At 40.0% G+C, this 21,079-nt stretch overlaps 1 protein-coding gene across 2 annotated transcripts; it reads left to right on the top strand.

The window, feature by feature from the left end:
• The first annotated feature begins 16,867 nt into the window (after window positions 1-16,867).
• On the top strand, window positions 16,868-20,378 carry LOC120795544 (cannabinoid receptor type 1B-like). 2 transcript variants are annotated; one of them, XM_040137538.1, is made up of 2 exons: window positions 16,868-17,148; window positions 17,949-20,378. In XM_040137538.1, the coding sequence occupies exons 1-2, from the start codon at window positions 17,110-17,112 to the stop codon at window positions 19,419-19,421; spliced, it is 1,512 nt and encodes a 503-aa protein (XP_039993472.1). In that variant the 5' UTR covers window positions 16,868-17,109; the 3' UTR covers window positions 19,422-20,378. The 2 variants fall into 2 exon arrangements, with proteins under 2 accessions (XP_039993472.1, XP_039993473.1); XM_040137539.1 differs by having other exon boundaries at window positions 17,927-20,378.
• The last annotated feature ends 701 nt before the right edge of the window (window positions 20,379-21,079 follow it).

Below are 21,079 nucleotides of genomic sequence, written 5' to 3'. Positions count from 1 at the left end.
ATGAAGTAGAGGTGCCCCTGATAAAGCCGTATCAGCTTCAGAGGAGACAGAAAACCATCAGTCACTGGAGACAAATGTAAAAGTGATTGCCTACTCTGAGTGATGCCACTCCCATGACACTCTGAGCACATGATGCAGATGTTAAGAAGCGCTAAATATTTCAAACAGCGTAGATATTTTAGGTGGAGCCACCAGTCGTCCTATAGAGCGGGAGGGATGCATATATGCATGCAGGCGTCACAGCAGCAGGACGCCCCAAAGGAGGGCTGGCTTGACAGCTACAATGAATGGGCGTGCTCCTGATGGCAGCGTGTCTCTGAAATGGGAGATGAAACAAACAACAGACTAAGCTTGTGTGTGTTTGTGTATTTGTGGCCGCCGAAAAAGTGTTGTCCACATATTAATGTGTTAATGTGTGCCTCTACTCCAGCCTTAAAATATGGAAGTCCATATCTTCCAGTATTAAAAAAAAAAAAGTTGGACATGTTGTAAAAAGCCATATACTTGCAGTGGCATGACACTGTGGGTAATTAAATTTATTGAACTACTTTGATATATTACCTATTACCTTTTAACATATTTTAAAGTTTTTATACTACGTAATTGAACTACTCTATGTGACTTTGAAAATCGCCCCTCAGGAACAAATAAAGTGTTTTGAATTGAATTGAATTAAATTAAAATGTTCATGCTAGGTTAAAATTATGAGATACATTTTCAGTACAGTAAGTGAGCATGTGCACTAGTGGCTTTTCAGGTTCCTCCGCCACCTCTCTGATTTACCCATGCAAATGTTCCTCAATCCTTAAAAAGATCAACTAATCTGAGTGATTTTAACGTTAAAACCAGTTACTGGATTTAATGTTGTGACTGATCGTTGCATGCTGTCAGTTTGAAAAAGGAAAGGAACAGTGATCGCCCATGTTAAATTTTGACGTTTTGGTGTCCCATCCATCCATCCCAAATGAACTTTGCGTTCTTTGTCACACTATAGCAATGGGAGGAAAGATTCTTTTTACCTCAAAAATTTGACATAAAATCTAAAAACTTTGACTCAGAGAATTCAAATTTTTTTAATATCACAATTTTGGATGAATATATTTATTGGTTTTTACGTTTTTGCAAAACAATAAGGGCACACAGCAGCAGACCTATAGGTACACACACACAGAGAAAACATTAAGGAAAAAAACATACTAACATAAAAACATATATACATGAACTTTAGCTAATTTGTAGTCATCACGCTCATACATAAGCAGCATTCCTTCAAAAAGTAATAATTTCCTTGCAATGTATGAAGTGTTATTTTTTTGTAGGTGGCCTTCAGCAACGAATGTCAGCTCTCATAATGGCTCTTCAGCTGTTGAATAACAGTTATTACCTCAGTTTTTTTTTTTTTTTTTCCTTCCACTGAAGGACGATGAAGTATTTTGCCTGGCTATAGGGTACAAAGGCTCACCATTTTTACCTTAGAAGTGGATAGTTTCGTATCATAAGGAAAGAGATCCGAGTTGCAAAGACATACAGTATAGGTAGAGATTTAATGCTAAATAGTCTCTGGGATGACGTACATGCACGCACTTGATCCGTTTACGCTGCAATATATTTCAACCTAGTATTGATAGTCTGATATTGGACATCATGGTATGTACTCTGTAAACCATGGTGACCCTTCAGATTCCTCTTGCTGCCTGTTGTGGGGGTCCCAAAACCCAGTTTGGGAAGCACTGTTGTCCCCAGTTGTGGTTATTTATTATTAGTATTTTGTTTGGTTTTTTTTACAATTGGAAGCCTGAAACTGTGTTATCATGTTATCATGTTGACTTACCGTGACCATTCTAAGTTTTAATGCCTAACTTTTCTTTTCTTTTTTCTTTTCCTGCCGTTACTGGGCTTCCATATGAACCTCAATTCTCCCAGTTCATTTTCTTTCCAACAGACGAGTACGGACCCTGAGAAACTGCTGTTGAGTCTAATTTTAAACATGAGGTTCCACTTGACTGAGGGAAACTGACAATGTGTCAGTCGTGTCTGCACTGTCCTGTCAGCACGACTATCTAACAAAATGCCCCCTTAGAGGAGTCCCCCCAGAAATCCAGCCTGCAGCATTCGATATCGCACAGCAAGCCGCTTGGTAGTTGGGAAATATCCCCCAAGGGCCTCAGAAATGTGTGTTTGTGTGTGTGGGTGCATGTGTAACTTCACTGTCCTGTTTCTGTCATTAATGTCACATCACCGCACACAGTGTGCCTCTGTGTTTTCCAAGATGGAATACATTAACACCTTGGATTACCAAGTCATCCTGCATCTTCGGGGGTGGGGTGTGGTGGGGTGGGGGGGTCGTGATTAAACTGCACAACATTTGTTCGTGTTTTTGTGAGGCTTGATGGTTTGTGATTTAATGTAGCTTCATCCTAATCTCTAGAGCAAGTAAACCCACAAAAAAATTACTGTTTTCTACTGTTGTTGTTTATGGATGTGAATTCTATTAAAAATTGGCTTCTTCAGAACCATAATCAACATTTTCATACAAATTAGTGTCTATTTTGATGTTTTCCGTCACTGATTGAAATGATACGGTATATTACTGCTTCATCTCTTTTCCAGTTAATAAACAATTTTACATTCGCGGTTCCTAACACCCTGGTAGGAAAATTTCTCTGGAACTCAGATAGTAACACATTTGCTCATCACGTTGTGCAGCAGACACTAAGTGATTTGTTTGCAGGTGGCAGAAGCTGTTATTGCTGTCCAAAAAAAGTCGAGAGCACAAAACAAAATGGAAGATTTGGGGAATGAGACGTCACAGTGCCATCTACATCTACAAAACATTGAAGCAATGACTGCAAAGTTAAAATGTGTCATCCGAAATACAAAACGCGTTTTTATTCTTTGCTTTTTCCTGTCTTCAGGTTGTGTGTGTATTTTCTTCTCTGTCCTCCCAAAAAAGTCCCCTCAGCTGCCCTCGCTGCTTCAGAGAAAGCCCTGCTGTAGCGTTGCCCTTTCTTTGTTTGGCAACGCTGAAAAGGCTGCTGTCTCCCCCTATAACATCAGCTTTTGTGGGCAGTGTTGAACAGTGGGAGTGCGAGTAGTCCTTCAAACCACAGAGGAGCTACAATCAGCAGGGTGTGTGCAAAGTGGGGCTGAAGTGCAGATTTGAAAATGTACCTTGCTGACTTCTTGTGTTGGATGGTCTTTTATAGTAACAAATAAATCCGTGTCTGATTACAGACGTAGCTCTGGTATGAGGACAGAAATGCTCAATCCCTCGTGTGCATGCAGTTTCTTGTAAGTTAAATCTCTTTTCACATCAGTCAGTAGGAGGAAGCTGTGGTACAAAATGAGAAACTTGTAGAAAACCTTTGTTAAGTCCAGAGGCAGTTGGCACATTGTGCAAAAAAAGACCACATCTTAGCCTGATTTTCATACGACTCACATGTATCGCATTTGAAGTTTTGATACTTGGCACACTGAAAGCTTAATTTGTAGTCTTCAAAATTCACTCGGTGAGCCCCTGAGGGGCAGGATTAATTTCAGTTTTCTCCTCCAGATGAGGGAAGAAAAACACCTCCCTCTCTTCTCTTCAGAGGATCCTCCAGCTCTGATAATTGCCACAAGCAGAAACCGTTTAAATAAAACATAGATTATGGTGATACTGTGAGACTGAGGGGCCCAAAAGTCTGCAGGACGGACAGAGATCAGTGAAGGATCAGTGTTTCTCTTTAATAGTGAAAAAGCCAGAGACAACACAACAGAAATGTCAGTCTCCTCAACATTTCAAGGGAGCAGGAGGGAAACTGCTGCGTCAGAACAGACCTGCCCACAATTAGGTCTGACAGTCTTTGTAAAGCAAAACACAAGAGAAGCTACTCTGGAAAAGAGAAAGGTAGATAAAGCAGAGTCTGCACACTATGCAGCTTTTTTTTTTTCTGAGAAGATGTACTCACTACTTTGAGCCAACATGATCACAATGCCAATGCTAACCTTGCTGATATTTAGCAGGCATGTTAACAATGTTCACCATCTTAGTTTAGCTTGTTAGCATGCTACCTTTTGCTAAGTAGTACAAAAGGCAAAATACGTGTGAAGTGGAAGGGAATATCATTAGTTTTGCAGGTATTTGGTCATAAACCAAACTATTGGACAATTTTAAAATTTGACCTGATGGCGCTAGAGAAAAAGTTAAGTGATCACCAAAGTTGTTACAAAATTCATCCTCAGGGGAACCTGAATGTACGTACCAAATTTGAATGGCAGTTAACACTAGAAGGGGACTCGGAGAGTGCATACCTCTGCTGAGGCCAATGTCAAACAACATACGCAAGACTTCAGAGAAAAAAATTCAAATTCATCGTAAACGATCCAGATCTGCCCCCAAAAGTTAATGGGTTCCCTCGCCCACGCCCCATCCATCCACCAAGCCCGATGCAGATTGGTTCAGTATATTTTGCGTAATCCTGCTGATTACACTCATGGGTGAAAACATAATCTCCCATCTATATATATATATATATATATATATAACTTGTATTAAATATAACTAATATTAAAGGTTACCCAGACCATACATTCTGGGTAACCTTGTAACCATGGGTAACCATGTTTCCATTCTCTCTCTGTGTGTATGCCCGAACACTTTCTCTTTTTCCGTCTTTCCATCTCTTCACAGTATCAAGCCAGCCAACATGTCAGGGAGAAATCTTGAGTGTTAATTGGAAGCTCTCCCACGGGAACTCGTAGGCGTCTTCCTTGTCCTCCATGTTTTTTTCGGCTAATGTGATTGTCACGGCTCTCTCAGATTCATAGCTACTCCTGAATAATGAACATACTTAATATTCCTTTCAGACTCTTGTGACCTGTTGTGCATACATAATACTTATGCATTCAGGATATTAAATCCCAGCTGATGCAAATGGATTTATTGTAATATTACAGACACAGCGGCGTGTTGCTTTTGTGATGGCTGGTCTGTTGCAGGGTTAAATGAACAGGGTTGCAGGGTTTTGATACATGCCCTCTTCTGACACTTGCAGGGTTTTTATGTTCTTGAGAATGGTTCAGCATCTTGTGAAACGTTCACCAGCTTTCTTACAGAGAGTTAGGTGAAAAGATGATAGTATACTCTCTGTACGGTAAATATGACACTACCGTCAACAGCTGGATAGCTTAGCTCGACATGAACACTGGAAACAGATAGCTTAGTTCTGTCCAAAGGTAACAAAATACAGATAAAGAATACACAAACAATATATAAAAGTGTTAATTAGTGACCTTTGGAGGTTCTGGTAGTTGGAATTTGCCCCCCCCCCCCCTTAGCAGTCTTTATGCTAAGCTAACCGGCTGCTGGCATTATGTTTTTTTACCATACAGACATCAAAGTAGTATCAGTTTTGTCTCGTCTATCTCTTGACAAGAAAGCGAATAAGGGTTTTTTCCCAAAATGTTAAACTATTCCTACAAATGAGCCCCGTCATTAATAGCTGATACTGAAAATAATATCTTATACTGGCAATCACAGGACTGATATTGGAGACTGGAATCACTGTAAGAGGAGACTTTAATCCTTAGTACATGGTAGATCAGGCTCCTCTGCTTGGCTCAGAGGTGAGATTTGTATTTGAGTGAGTGAACCAGTTGAAAAATTAGATTAATTTCACCCTACAAAACTTTGATGTATCTTAATTTATAATATTCTTCTACCAAGCTGCCTACTGGCCCATAGGTCATATTCCTGAAGTGAAATATTTGCATGCATTAATTAACCACACACACACACACACACACACACACACACACACACACACACACACACACACACACACACACACACACACACACACCAAGTAGGTGAGGTGAGATAATGTTCGCTCAAGAAATTGCTTTTGTCTAATTAGCATTTGCAAAAGATACCTTCACAAGAAGATAATCCCTCTCATAAGATTTCTCAATTTGTTTTGAGTTCATGTACGATGGAGACTAAACACAGTCTGAGTGATCTGGTGCTTCTGCTGAGAAATTAATCTAATTGTTATTCCACAGGCTTTGGTTTATTCAAAATCACATGAATTGATAACATTTATCAGACAATTGGTAGCATGCACTCCACCGCACTGCATTGATTTTTCTATCACTTGACAAGTACTGTACCTTAATTCAATGCCCCTACGTACTGTATATACATCTATAGCTATGTAGTGACAAACTGAATATATAGATATTGACCCCTGCGAGAATTAGAGGGATAACACAGCTGTGTAATTGTAGCTGGTCAGAGAATAAGTCAGGATTATAATGGCTTAAAATGGTTAATAATGCTGTTACAAATGCAAGAGATTCCCCGTGTAAGAGTTTAATAAAGATGAATGAACTAATCATTGAACTACAAGTTACTGTAGCTGTAATTTACACAAAGACTCAATCGACAGCCATTTGATTACTATAATAGACTCAGCCTTAAACAATCAGACAATTATCATTCAGGATGTGAAGACAAGGTTACTCGCCACAGGATGCCGTTCACAGCCTGATTAAAATGGGAAGCGGCAGTGTCAGATATAGAGCCTATTGTGAAAAATGTTTCCTGCATTTCCGGTAATCACTGATTATCCCTCAAAAAAAAAAAAAAACAACAACTGCATAATAACAGATTGAGTAAAAAATAAATAAATAAAAAATGGAAATATGTCCAGTTCAGACCCACAGCTTTGTATCTATTTTTGACCAACAGATGTGTGGTCATGATGTTGGGCTTGGCTCATTTATCTTCCACATGACATTATCACAGAAATGAGTGCAGATGGTTCCTTTTTATTCTGTTTTATTTTATTTATAACTACTTTGTTCTGTCCTTTCAATGCATATATCATTAAATATTTGTTTAGCCCCACTGTGAGGTCGTATTTTCACTTGGCCAAAACAACTTTGTGTTTAAGAGGGACTTTGAAATAAATTCCAGTAAGTATATTTTAATAACTGAGTATTTAATAATTTAATAATTACAGGGTGCAGTAGTATTATTACAGGTTAACAAGGCAGGAAGAATGATGCAACAGTGTATATATTGAAAGGAAATTATTTATATTATCTAAAATGATGATATATTTAAAAAACTGAAATAAAATGATAAAATTGGTTTAATGTTTCTGTTTTTTTTTTTTTTTTTTTTTTTTTGTGCTGCGCTTAGTTTGGCTTCTTTTCATGATCCAGCTGTTTTGAAAGTTTACATGAAATGAGCAGCTTGTCATTTCAGGCTCCCAAGAGGATGAACTTTCTGCTTCGGATACTAACTACTAACTTTCTTCCAGTGCCACCCTCAGAAAAACGATCAACTTTTACATTCATCATAAAACAATAGATGGCCGTTTACACAGCACATTCGTGTTCTCAAAGAGATGAGCCCTTTTGATTTTAATGGTCCCACAGTCTAACACCATCCTCTGGATAATCTTCTCATTCTAGCCCCATTCTAAGCCCCACTACTGCAGCTTGTAGAAGTGAAAAAAAAATCATTTTGTTTTTGCTGTGGAATGAACAGCGTTGTGTGGCCTCTTTTTTCTGACTTTTTAGGAGGCTGTCTTCCTTTTATCTTGTTTGCTTTTAGCTTCAAGGTCAAACTAAGTGCAAAACAAAAGAGAGACAAACAGAGAAAAAAACAGGTGCTTTCAAACTCTAACTTTCATTCAACTCCCAACATCCATCCTCCTGCCACTCCGTTTCCAACTCTGTGTTAAACTGTGTTTATCTCCTTACAACAGCACTAACTGGTGTTGAATGCTGCTGCATGTAGGTTTGTATTTTGCTGCCACAATAAAAAACAAAACAAAAAACCCCTCCCTGGGAATCATTAAAATGCCATTCTGATACAAATAGAAGCACAGCTGGTGTTAGCAGAAGAAACATGCAAACTCACAAATAAAAATAAGACTAAGACAGGGAACTTTTAATTTTTTTTGCAGATATAAAATTATGATGCCTCTGGTATTTGACAAAAATGAAAGACATGTTATAGCCATCATTTTTGAAGAACAATGGCATTAATTTTAGCTTTCTATGCCAGAACCAGATGGCTTTTTGGACAGCAATCACACACCAAAGATGGGATGAAAAACAAATCACTGCTAATACATTTAAAGCGTGCGTTAAGACTTCACTTGAATTCCATTTTCTAATGATTATGGTCAAAACCTGTCAGCTTTAATAATATAACATTAGACTGTCTGACCCAAGATCCCAGCGCTCATACATCAAAGGAATAATTCACACACCCTCTCTGATACCACAGACCTCCTAACAATAACTCTCTCGCACACTAACACACATACGTACTTGACAAAGCAAACGGTGAGATGCACAGAACACCGCACATTCAGCAATTCTCATATGGGAATGATCAGGAGTAAAATAGATAATATGCTTATTTCATTGTGGGAACAGGTGTTTTTGTGTGACACATCATTAATCAATCAAAAGTAAACAATGAACTCCTTACTCTGGTGCCCATGGCCTTTGACCTCATGCATGAACATGTATCTGAGAGAGACTGATGAAGGTTGAACCTGCGTGAACCCAAAACTGGGTCAGACCAGTTTCGGCCTGAAGAAAAACCAAAGAATCTGCAGATACAACAGGACAACAATTCATTTAATATTCCTCTTTTCAAGTTTTCTGGTGATACTTTACATTTTTCTTATTCAACAAATTGTATTTATATACATTTTATTTATACAAAAACTCCCTTTAAAAGACTGCAGCCAACAGTGACCTGATCCTACTAACAAGTAGTGTCTGTGGATCCAAAGCTGGAGCGAATTAAACAAAAACTATTAATGACACACATATGAGCCACACTGTTGCACTGCATGACATGTTCCTCCACTACAATGAACATGGGCACTGTCATTTCCAGACACTCCAGCCTGAGACTATAGCTGCTTTAAAAATGAAAGTGCAGACTATGTTCGTGACCTGTTTATAAAGCTTTACGTCTTCAGTGGGAACAAATGGGCTTGGGGCTGAGAGCCGCAGACAAGCACTTCTGATCTTTTCATGAGATTTGTTGACAATCACAAAAATGTAGAAAATCACCAGCCTTATCTTTTAAGTGTACATTTGAGATGGGGAACAATTTCTAACCACTGCTCTTGCTTTATAACCATTTTTTAAAGCAGCTCAGCAGCTGCGATATTGGGATAAATTTCTATGTGAGCAAATCTTGTAGAGCAGTGAGTCATCACAGTTTCACACACTGTAACTTTCACGTAGCCCTAAAAATGATGTGGAAAGAATTCAAGCTCTGGAGAAGAAAAAGGCGCCGCTGAAAAAAAAAATACAATAATATGTTGCATACAAATAATAAAAAAGAAAAATAGAGCTGGACCTGCTCATGAGAACACACGGCAAACATCTGGCTGTCAACATTACTGATGGTTTCCCAGGGTGTAATAACAACTTGAATGACATTGTTAGTAATGCTGGCTCTGCTGAATGCTGAAGAAAGGTAGGAAAGGGCATTTGGATGACAGACACCCACAGCAGGCAAAGAAAGAGCAATCCGCCTTGAAAGATCACAACAATCCTGACATGATGATTGGCCCTGTTAACAACAGAACCTGAAAACCACACATTCATCCATCGCTTCTCAAACACACTGTCATCAGACCGACTGCAGATCTTTTGTGCCTCCTGAGAGTCTCTGCAGAGTTAAACACAGAAGTACATATGCACACTGAATCACACAAACATTCACACACACGCACACACACACACACACACACATACACACACACACACACACACATCCACACAAAACCACAACGGTGTTATCCAGGTGACCTTGAACAATTGAGATACAGCAGAGTCTCCATGGTGATGGACCTGAAATGTGAACAAAGACAAGCCGCAGCTTTTATAGTCTTCTCAGCTTGTAAGTCAGAAAAAAGACTGATAATTGTTCTTGTCTGGACACAAAATGATGGTTTTCTGCAGAGTTTCAATGTTATTACTCGAAAGGGTGGGTGACAAATAAAAACATATAGTAATGGCAGCATTCAAGTGGGGAAAAAGGAGAGAAAAAGCATTTAGAAAAAGCTAAAACTGGAGACAAACAACACCTTCGAGCTAGATGTGAATATTGAAAAGGTGAATAACTAAAGGTTAAAAATGGTTTCTAGATCAAATACAGGAACCAGTTTCTTCACTTGATATTATACACGGGTCCTGGTTTTGTAATACAGTGTTGTCTCAGGGAGTAACATCCACAGATGATTCAAAGGTGTAATCCACATACGCATAAACCTCAAGTTAATTAGGCCACAATCTGTGAAGTGATAAAAAGTGTGTTTCTGTGTGTGTGTGTGTGTGTGTGTGTGTGTGTGTGTGTGTGTGTGTGTGTGTGTGTGTGTCTGTGTGTGTGTGTGTGTGTGTGTGTGTGGTGGTGGTGGTGGTGGTGGTGGTGGGGGGTTATACTGTAGGTGTAAAGTGAAGGAATCAGCTGTGTTTGCCAAGTTCAGCATTATGGCTGGTGGCTGGCTGCCAGCAGGGTTATTTATGCTCTGCAGCCATCGATCTATTTCCCAGTCCAGATGGCTGTGATTGCTTTAGGAAGGGGAGATATGAGCTCTACCTGACAAGGATTCGAATCAGGTCTGTCTTTGTGTGCTATTATTTTTCAAAATCAGCTTCTTTACCGACGCTTCGCCGACGTACTCAGATATCTTCATTTGGTCCGAATTAGCTCATGTCCACATGTTGACCCTGCAACACACCGGGATGCGTGGAAATGAAAAACTGGCTTTTGATGTCACAACAAACAAACTTTCAAATCTGCAGTATTATTTTACACTCCTGCGTGTGTCAGCTTTTCCTGTGCAATAAACCAGGACGCAGTAAATCAAATGCACAAGTTTCCATACATAATGTAGATACGTTTGAAATTGGGTCTGCATTGACACAAAATCCTTTGGTCACACTGGTGATGCTGTGGATATTAGATCCCTCTATGAGTTAGGAAATAAAAACATTGTGTAGTGCTTTATTTTAAGCGATCGTAAATTCCTAATAATTAACTTAGATAAATGTTTGTAACTAGAATGAAATGCTAAGCTAACACAACCCAGATTCGTACACTCAGAGCACACCAGGTCAGATGAATGTGCATCAGGCAAGCATAATATTCAACATGTATGGAGACCAGAGTTTTCAGTGATAAATAAATGATGCATTTTTGTCTTGGTTTAAAATGTAACAATTCTTCCTCTGAGAATAATCAATGTTTGAAATCTAACACAATTAGCTAAACTGTCCCAATTTTGTCTCTATATTTTCTTTTATACTTAGCACCAAAGCACATAATTCTTTCTATTGACTTTCAAGAAATTTTAGGAAATGAAGGGTCCCAAAAACATTGCACTGCACTCACTTCATGATTTCACAGAGGTTTATCCTGGTTTATAGCCGCCAAGCCTCGCGTTAATTTACACGCTGTGTTCAAAATAAGAAAAACAAAACCAACCAGTAAAGACTTCATGCAGTGGCAGTTGTTCCGTGTGATGTTGGACCAGGTCCTTGCTTTGCACCTGGTTTGGATGTATCTGACTTGAGCGAGACCCACTGCTCAACACCACTGCAGCAGCTTCATTTTGGAACATGGCGGCGGTGAAAATGTCATTTAACAAACCAAGGGGAGTAGAAATGTCACCTGCCTCTGCTTTATTGAATAAAGGCTTTACACATAGTTGATTGCACAAAAGAATCTAAATTGTTTCAGACACGCTTTTATACGTAAAAGTGGGTAGACCTTAATAGAAACATCAAGAGAAAATGACACACACTAAAAGGAGAGAAGAGAAACTTTTATCTGCATCAGATGGAGTTTTTTTTTCTTTTCTTTCGTGAGTCAATTTCAGTTTTGCTCTCATAATGCTAATCATGTAACACACAAGCCACGTCTGACCAACAGTTGATGATAAAGCTAGATGTGCAGCTGATGGAAAAAAGATTTGCCATCATCCATCAAGACCAACTGCTGCTCACTACAAATCCATTTAGGCTGATGGTGTGGACAGTGTTTTTTAGACTTGAATTCTTCCATTTTTTCCTGCAGTATACACATGCATCGGTGCAAATTCATATTTTTCAACATTTTTGTGACAAAACCCCCTTCAGATTATTTAATTTTAAAAAAATGTAAATAAGAAGTTGCTAAAAAAGTTACACCTCTCTGCACTGACCAAGAAACACAAGAAAACAAATCCAAATTTAAACTGTTTTTTCTTTAATGTCAACTAATTTGTGGCAGAATCTCTTCATCTTGTGATAATGCTCAAAGCTGATACACATAGTGTCTCTTTAAAGACAGAACTCTTCTGGGATGTGAGAGCACTCTGAAGTTGTTGGCCGGATGCATCTGCCGGTAATGGGTGAATAAACATGATGGAGTGAGCAGAATGAGAATGGGTAAGTACTGCGGTGGCTATGAAATGTTTTCATGGAAGCACCATGCAGGAATCAAGCTCAAACTGTGATACACACAGCACCAGCGGTGGAAAGTCACTATTCAAGTGTTTATTTTTGATTTATTATTCTAATTTAAATACAGGGATACATTAGTGGGTCCAAGTTTTTCTAAGCTGCAAGACTTCACACCTCTTCATCAACAATCATTTGGGTCTAATAATTAGTGGTGTCACTACAACCTTCCTCATTCAGTACTTTGTGAATAAAGGAAGCCACCGTATCCATGTTCCCTTTCACATTAATATATTTCCCCCATTTTAATAGGTGCAACACCAGCAATATACCAAGTAGTTAAATCAGCTATACGGCATTGTAATATGTAATGTTGTGAGAATTTAAAGCAGCTTTAATTACTATTTTTAGAATGAACACTGTGTCACATGACTGCTGTTATCTGAAATGTGGCACTCATGATACCGAACTGTCAGAGAATAATCACAGTTCTCCTCAGCGCAGTGTTTTAGCGTCTTTCAGCTCATTGTTTTGGTTTCCCAGCCCACAACTTTACTGTTTTGGTTCATTCTCACCGCTCTGATAGCGTCATTTTCGGATGCAGCATGCAGCTGTTTCAGCAAAAAAAAGCTCTAAACACTCACTGGTCACCACCTGCTCAGCAGCAAATGACAGACAGACACAGTTAGCGACTGGTTGGTGAACTTAGTGGAGCATTTAGCAGCTAAAGAGCCACATATTTCCTGCAGGGGTTGGAAAATACCCACCCAGGGCTGGAAGGAAAGTTAATATTGGATTTACATTCACATTCATCAAGTGGCCAGAAACATGACTCCAAATGAAAGCTAATGTTGCAGTTACGTAGGCAACTGTATGCTAACAAGTTTGCCAGATCAGCGTAAAACTTGCTACAGTTGGAATTATTGCAGCAGGGTTTAAGCAGTTTTCCCACCACTGATAATGAAGTACAGCAAACACTGAAGGTTAGCAGAAAAGTAAGATTTAAAAAATGCCACACATATTGAGTTACAAATCCGTATTGGGAAAGAAGAGGTGAACGGCTGAAAATAAATTCAATTTCACAACTCGTCTTCTTCCTGACAGAAAAGGGGCATGTGATTACAAGTAAAGTGACTGTTGGCGTCATGGCAGTCAGGTCCATTCGGGGTTCTTGATGGTCTGTGAAGCTCTGCAGCTGGGTGTAGGGCAGATTACGTATTCCCTGGCTGTGAATCGGCCAGTGGCACTGCAAGGCAAATCCAGACTTTACTCCCACTCTTTTGGGCCTGGCGCTTCATGATCGTCTCATGAAGTTTATCTTCAGTCATGACGGTGACACACACAGGGAGGGCTTGTACTGTATAGGTACTGTACCACTCTTCTTCATGAAAACTGGGAGAGAAGCACTTTAACTGAGCTGCAATATGAAGCTTTGAACTGGTGCCTGAGTAATTCATCTGTGCCTGTAGCTTTCATTTGCATAGTGTTTCCGCAAGTGAGCATCCACTGAACCACCTGCTAAGTCTTTTTGATTACCACTGTGTTCTGCTGAGATAAAAAAAAAAGGTCTTTATATGACTAAATGGTGCATGAAGGGGATTCTACCCACTGACCATTATGCTGTTAGTCTGTTTGTTCTGCACCGAGACAATACACCATTTCTGCCATGGAAATTCATGCATAGCACTGATCAACTTGCATAAATTGTTTACCACAAATAAATGGCATGCGTTGAATTGCATTGATGATTTTGTTTATTTAGTCTTTATTGAGAACGTGCATCCTTTTATCCTGGTATTTTTGGTGTTCTGATAGAGACAGTTTGTAGTTTTTTTTCTATCTAAGAAGAAATTCAGTCACAGAAGGCACTAAAGTCACAACTTTTACATGCTTTCTGAGATCTGTGCAGAAACAAGACAGGGAACTTTAGCACTTTACTTCTCCCTGTTTATTTCCTCTGATGTTGTTTCCTGGGTGTCGAGCTGTTTGTTCAATCAAGAGGCTTTGGAAAATGGATCAACAAACATGTAATTTCCTGATGAAGTGAATAATGAGATGCAGACGGCTGATGACTGATGGTAGGTGATGATGCACAGGACTCCTCTGTGCATGAGATGAAGAAACGTATAAAACAATGTTGAATACATTCAGTAAACACTATGTTTGGACTTTTTCCTGGGTTTCATTCTGTGGCGCCACCTTGGCTACAATATGAAGTGTCTCCAGCTGAAGAGGATCAGAATATAAAAATGGCAGATTAGGAAACGGTTAAAAGCTGTCAGTGTTCAGCCACAACCTCCTCCCCTTCTCTATTTATGCATCTTATCTTCCTCACCCACCTCCCTCCCCACACTCTCCCATCTTCCAACCCCTCAAAGCAAACACATCAGAGACAGACAGCCTGCTTTAAAGTCTGATCTGGTAACACGCTGTGTGTGTAACCACTATGTTTCAAGCCCCAAAATGCTTCTGGCTGTCTGTTCACACAAAGGAAGTTGCTGGATGTGCGATAGCTTAAATAAATCTGATTAAAATGTACTTTAATTCTCATGCTTTTGTATGTAAACTGTATAGCTTGGATGTGTCTGTTTTTGGAGGGGTAGAGCCTGTGTGGCTCGCAAGTAATGATTTCATAATGTAGACAGCCACTCAACTAACAATTGACTGTTAATGGAGAAGGATCGATGTTAAATGGGATACGCTGTGGTGCTTTTCATGAATCCTACAAAAATCATACTAAAATCAATCACCGTGAATCACTTGCAATATTCCCCACCACAGACAGATGGATGTGAGCAGCAGCCGCCTATCCTTGCTCAACCCACATGTTGGAAGAGGATATAGAAAAAATTGAACTTGTAAGAGGCCCTTTGTCAACACAGACAACTTTGTCTTTGAAATCTCTCCCTGGTACAGCGGCACAGAGGATGACAATGAAATAATGACGATAATTATCATGATGGATGTCGATTGCGATACTCTGCGCCCTGCTCTGGGGGATGATAGATGCAGCTTCCCTTGCCAAAATCACAACTAAAAATTTATCCTGATCAAAAAAGAAAACTCCAAAGAGCCATGAAACAGAAATCCCTTTACATATATCTCAATTAATTAAAGATGAACTCCACAGTCACTCGTCATTAATGAGACGTTTCACTTACACTGTCTGCCTGTTTGTGCAAACTAAGATCACGAAAAGGACATATTGGATACACTGTTCTGCCACAAATGAACAGCGGCTTCTTGAATCGGCTTCGAGCGCAGCACTACAAGTGTTCAGTAATTAGTTGGATGACTCCTCAGCCTCTTCTGTTCTGCCAAGACTGAAGGCACTGGCACCGTATGCAAGGCCTTTCATTGTTTTCCCATGATGTTGCATCGCCAAATGTCATGTATTTTCCACAACAAGATACATGTAATTTGGGAGATAGCTCCGCTGGGAGTGCATAGTGGAAATAATTGCACAGCTGTGCAGGACAGGAAAAGTACTCTTAGCGCATACATGTGACCCTCAACTGCAATAAATAAAGACATAAATAGTGGAGGATATTCACAATGGACTTTTACTCGCACTGTTACTTTAAAATTGCAGTAAAATGACACTGTATGGATTCTTTTTTTTTTTCATATTCCAAAAAAAGCCTTTGAAGATCTTTTTACTTTAATAAAAATATCAATACTACGATGTAAAAACACTATCTTGAATGCAGAATCTTACTTAAGTAAAAGTATGTCTATGAAAAAAGTGATATTAATATTGCTCTGAATATATATACATACATTCTTAAGGTGTGAAGTAACTATAGCTGTCGCATAAATATAGTGCAGTAAAAAGTATGATATTTGCCCTGTGAAAAGGAGTATAGTAGAAAGTGGCACAAAATGGAGACCCACAAGTAAAATACACGTATCTCATATAAAATTGTACTTAAGATCATTCCTTAAGTAAATGTACTTTGTTCCTTTCCACCATGGTCCATCAGGGGGTTTGTGATATTTAATACAAATAATCTGAGTTCACTGATTTACTGTAGGATCACAGATATCATATATATATGTGTGTGTATGTGTGTGTGTGTATATTTCATATACGTATAAAATATTCCAAGGGGGTCAAAATAGGGACTGTGTAAAGGGAACAATGGTTGATTATGCATAATTATTATATGTATTTATTATTGTTACACATACAGTAGTGGGCTTGATGACCAACCCTGAAGCGAAGCCCATCTCAACAAGAACACAGCGGCTGCTGTGCTCCTGTATGAACACGGCAGGTGTGGACGATGCTCGGGGATGCGCTTCTTCCCGCGATCAAACACCTCCGACCACGTGACCAGCGGGCGCACAAAGCGGAGCCTTATAACCGCCCGCTCCCACACACACACACACACACAGACACGCACATACACACACACACACACACACACGCACATCCCAAGCGACTGCTTTACTGTAGTTGACTTTGACAGTGTCTGGGGAGTAAACACGGGACAATTCCCCCGGCGTATCATCAAAACAACAACGACGACTGTAATTTCACTCTGGCTTCCAGTTTGATTGGAGTTTCTGTAACATGCTGGTGAAGAGAGAAGACAACAGGACTGGTTCACTCCCACTTTAGTTGATTTTTTTTCCCTCATGGATCGGTGCAAGATGTTTGTCCTGAAAAAATCCAAGGTACGTTCTTTGACTTTTGTGCATTTTTAACCACTTTTTCTTTGTAATAGATTTTATTTCTGTTTTAATTTTCCGGGTTTTTATTTGAAATACGTATTTGTTCTTAATAGTATTGTTGAAGCAATAGTGCGTAAAGCTGTGATCCAAACGCAAGCTTTTCTATCGAGACAACAGGAGAGATATATTTTTTATCTTTCAAAGTTAAACGTGTTTCAGTCGCTGTCATGTCGTGTTGAATTGGTAGCCAACACTGTTCTCCTCTTCCAAAAAAAGCCATCTTTTTCCAGAGCTGTCATGTAAACTTGACTGTTTATTAATGAATATCATCATCACCGGCATCAGAATGGCGATAGATCCTTGGACAAATATGGCACTCTTTATCTTGTCTCTCCCTCGATGCCTCATTAATTCAATGATTATTGAAAAAAAAAAAAAAAAGAGCTTAATGTTTAATGACCTCCTTTAATTAATAAGGAAGCCCTGGCTGTCCTACATACTTAATGCGGTGATTTCCCCTGAGGCTGCACAGGTTTGTCATCAACTGTTCGGTTTCCCACTATTGTCTGGGATGCATCTGCTCAAGAGTCAGCTGGCAGATACACAGATTCCTGATATCTCCCAGCAACAAATTCATTTTCCACCCTGTTAATCATGAACACACACTAATGAACTTTTGTGTACTCCGATATTTTTTGAATTACTATGTCACAGGATGTATTTACTCATTTTTGACCGAATTCTTTATGGAAGGAATTTGTCTTTTTTTTTTTCTTCATAGATGTCCTTTTGCATGACTCTAGTGCTGTTTCACCAAACACCTCTCAACTGAGCGTCTCTACGGCCACAAACCAGCCATGAAGTTGGCCATGCACAGGATGGCGGGCACCACAATGAGCACGTTAACAACAGGTGTGCGGTACCTCGGCACCAACGACGCCAGCTACGATGACCCCTCCGTCGACTCAAGCCGCATCAAGAGCGAATTCCACTTTGAGAAACCTCACTCTGCCTCGATTGGTAGCTTGCTCCCTGGACTTGTCCCCAGAAATAATGAGGTCATTTACAGTGGCCTCTCTCCCATTCTCCCCACCAACATATCAGACTTTCTGCTGGGCAATGGCACCTCTGCGGAGAGCGGAGGAGCGGCACAGTGTGGGGAAAACTTTGTGGACAACATGGAGTGCTTCATGATTCTGACTCCCAGTCAGCAGCTCGCGGTCGCCATCTTGGCACTCATCCTGGGTACATTTACGGTGCTGGAGAACCTCATGGTGCTGTGCGTGATCCTGCACTCTCAGACACTTCGATCTCGGCCTTCCTACCACTTCATAGGCAGTCTGGCTGTGGCTGATCTGATAGGGAGCATCATTTTTGTCTACAGCTTCCTGGACTTCCATGTCCTCCACAGGAAGGACAGCCCGAATATTTTCCTCTTCAAGCTGGCCGGGGTAATCGCCTCCTTCACTGCCTCAGTAGGAAGTCTGTTTCTCACTGCCATCGACCGCTACATCTCCATCCACAGGCCCATGGCATACAAACGCATCGTCACGAAGACTAAAGCGGTCATTGCCTTCAGTATGATGTGGACAATCTCCATTGTCATCTCACTGCTGCCGCTGTTGGGCTGGAACTGCAAGCGCCTCAACTCCGTGTGCTCGGACATCTTCCCTCTAATCGACCAGAAGTACCTGATGTTCTGGATCGGGATGACAAGCATCTTGGTCCTGTTCATCATCTACGCCTACATGTTCATCCTCTGGAAGTCCCACCACCACGCCGTCCGCATGCTGAGCCGCAGCTCCCAGAGGAGTGTGATTGTCTACACCGCCGAGGGGACTAAAGTTCAGACAGTCAGGCCCGAGCAGGCCCGGATGGACCTCCGCCTGGCTAAAACCCTGGTTCTGATCCTGGTGGCCCTCATCATCTGCTGGGGCCCACTGCTAGCCATCATGGTTTACGACCTCTTTGGGAAGGTGAACGACTTCATCAAGACTGTGTTTGCCTTTTGCAGCATGCTGTGCCTGCTCAACTCCACCGTGAACCCTGTGATCTACGCCATGAGGAGCAAGGACCTGCGCAGGGCCTTCCTCAACATCTGCCATACGTGCTGTGGAGCGACGCAGACCCCGGACAACAGTGCTGAGAGTGACTGGAACAGCAGGAGTGCGAGAGGCACAGCAGGCAGGGCGGGGAAAGAAGGAAACACCCAAGTAAAAGTAGCCCAGGTTACTGTTTCTGGAGTGACTGAGACTTCTACTGCAGAGGCGATTTAAAAGACGAGCTGCTCTGCTCTGGTACAACTGTGAAGTAAAGATATTGTAGAATAGCCCCCGCCCTCCTAGTTAACTGCTCTGTGACTGTGAAATGTGCCAAAACATGACTTAGAAACAGACCCGATCCTTCATTGCTTTGAAGCTGAAATCTGTAATGTTAACATAATATTGTTCTCCTCTGTCTTTACTCTGTTATTGAGAAATGGTTTTGTTAGGTTGCACAAGTCTGATCGAAAATGCCAGTTTGAGCTTATTTCAATCAGTAAATAATATAGTCATATTCCCAACAATCAGTTCATTTCCTCAAAGGCATTTTTTTCCTGCAACAACCGTTACAAACACATCCTTTGTCATCTTTGCTGTAGTTTGAATGTGCAGTTTTTTTTTTTTTTTACAGATTCCAGCTTGAAGGTAGAAATTTATGGATCATTTTGTCCTTTCAGTTATTTTTTCTCATTATACCATAGCAATATTGTGGCAGTAATGCAAGGTGAAACTGTGCCTACCTTCATGCAAAATGTCAGTTTTGAATGACAGCACACTGCTTGTAAGTAAAATTAGCATCTCATTAGTGATTTGAAATCAGCTACTTAGGATTTTATATGACCATGATATTGTGAAGTTTGGCAGTTTTCCAGTTCAATAGCATTTTATTTTATTTATTTATTCATTTTTTACTGTACTTTGCAAAGCAAAAGGGTGAGTAATGTCTTCAAATATGAATGGCTTTTTGATCAAATCAGAACTTTAGTCAGCAGTGATTTGGGATTGTTACATAGCTGGATATTACACGCGCTTATAAAAAAGTTACAGCATTTTTTGAGAAGCTACAATGCCATACTCCTGTGAAGCATCTATTGTGCCATTGTGCTCCATAAAAGTGTGTATTAGCAAGGATGTGAGTTCAATAAATGTATGAAATTTGTCTATTTTTATCCTAATTTTTGTCAACGTACTTGGTATATTTTTTTCAATAAAAAAAAAAGAAACCTCAGCAAATCAGCATATCAGCACCTGCAGCTAATATACTGGACATGAGATATGGATTTTGTTTTATTTTCAAGGTTAAAAAATGTGTGTGACTCTGTGTATGTGTGTGTATGTGTTTATAGCCACGGTTCCTAACCTTTCAGGCTAAGCAATGTCTACTTGCGACCCCTCGTCACAGGCTATGGTCTAACTTTGGACATGAGTTATGAGCAATTCATTCAGAGATGAATTTTTTTTTGCTCTTACGTTGTTTTTCATAGATGAGTTATGAGCAGACGATAGATTTGAGTTATGTGCGGTTCAACCAGTTCTTACATTGTTTTTAGGCCTCAAAAGATGAAAATAATTCCCCCCAAAATCATTGAAAAATGAACAAATGAATTCTGTGTGGCAGAAATATAGGCTATATATATTTCTTTGTAATCCCTTTAATCATCTTGTGGCCCATTAGACTTTTCGGGAGTCACTGGTTTAAAGAGTGAAGTTAACTGTCAACTGTGTCTTTTTGTGTAACACTGCCATCCTGTGGAGATAATGAGACATTGTCTTTATTATTTCCCATGTTATGAATGGAGTGGTAGTTCATCAAATGCTATGACGAGGCTGTAAATTAAACAGATTAAATTCAAACTGTGAATTTCCGGCGATGTAGGTTTAACGACGACGTC

Source organism: Xiphias gladius, chromosome 10, assembly GCF_016859285.1.
Source record: "Xiphias gladius isolate SHS-SW01 ecotype Sanya breed wild chromosome 10, ASM1685928v1, whole genome shotgun sequence".
NCBI lineage: Eukaryota > Metazoa > Chordata > Actinopteri > Istiophoriformes > Xiphiidae > Xiphias > Xiphias gladius.
Note: the sequence above shows the minus strand (reverse complement) of the source record. Positions and strands in the feature narration are given on the sequence as shown.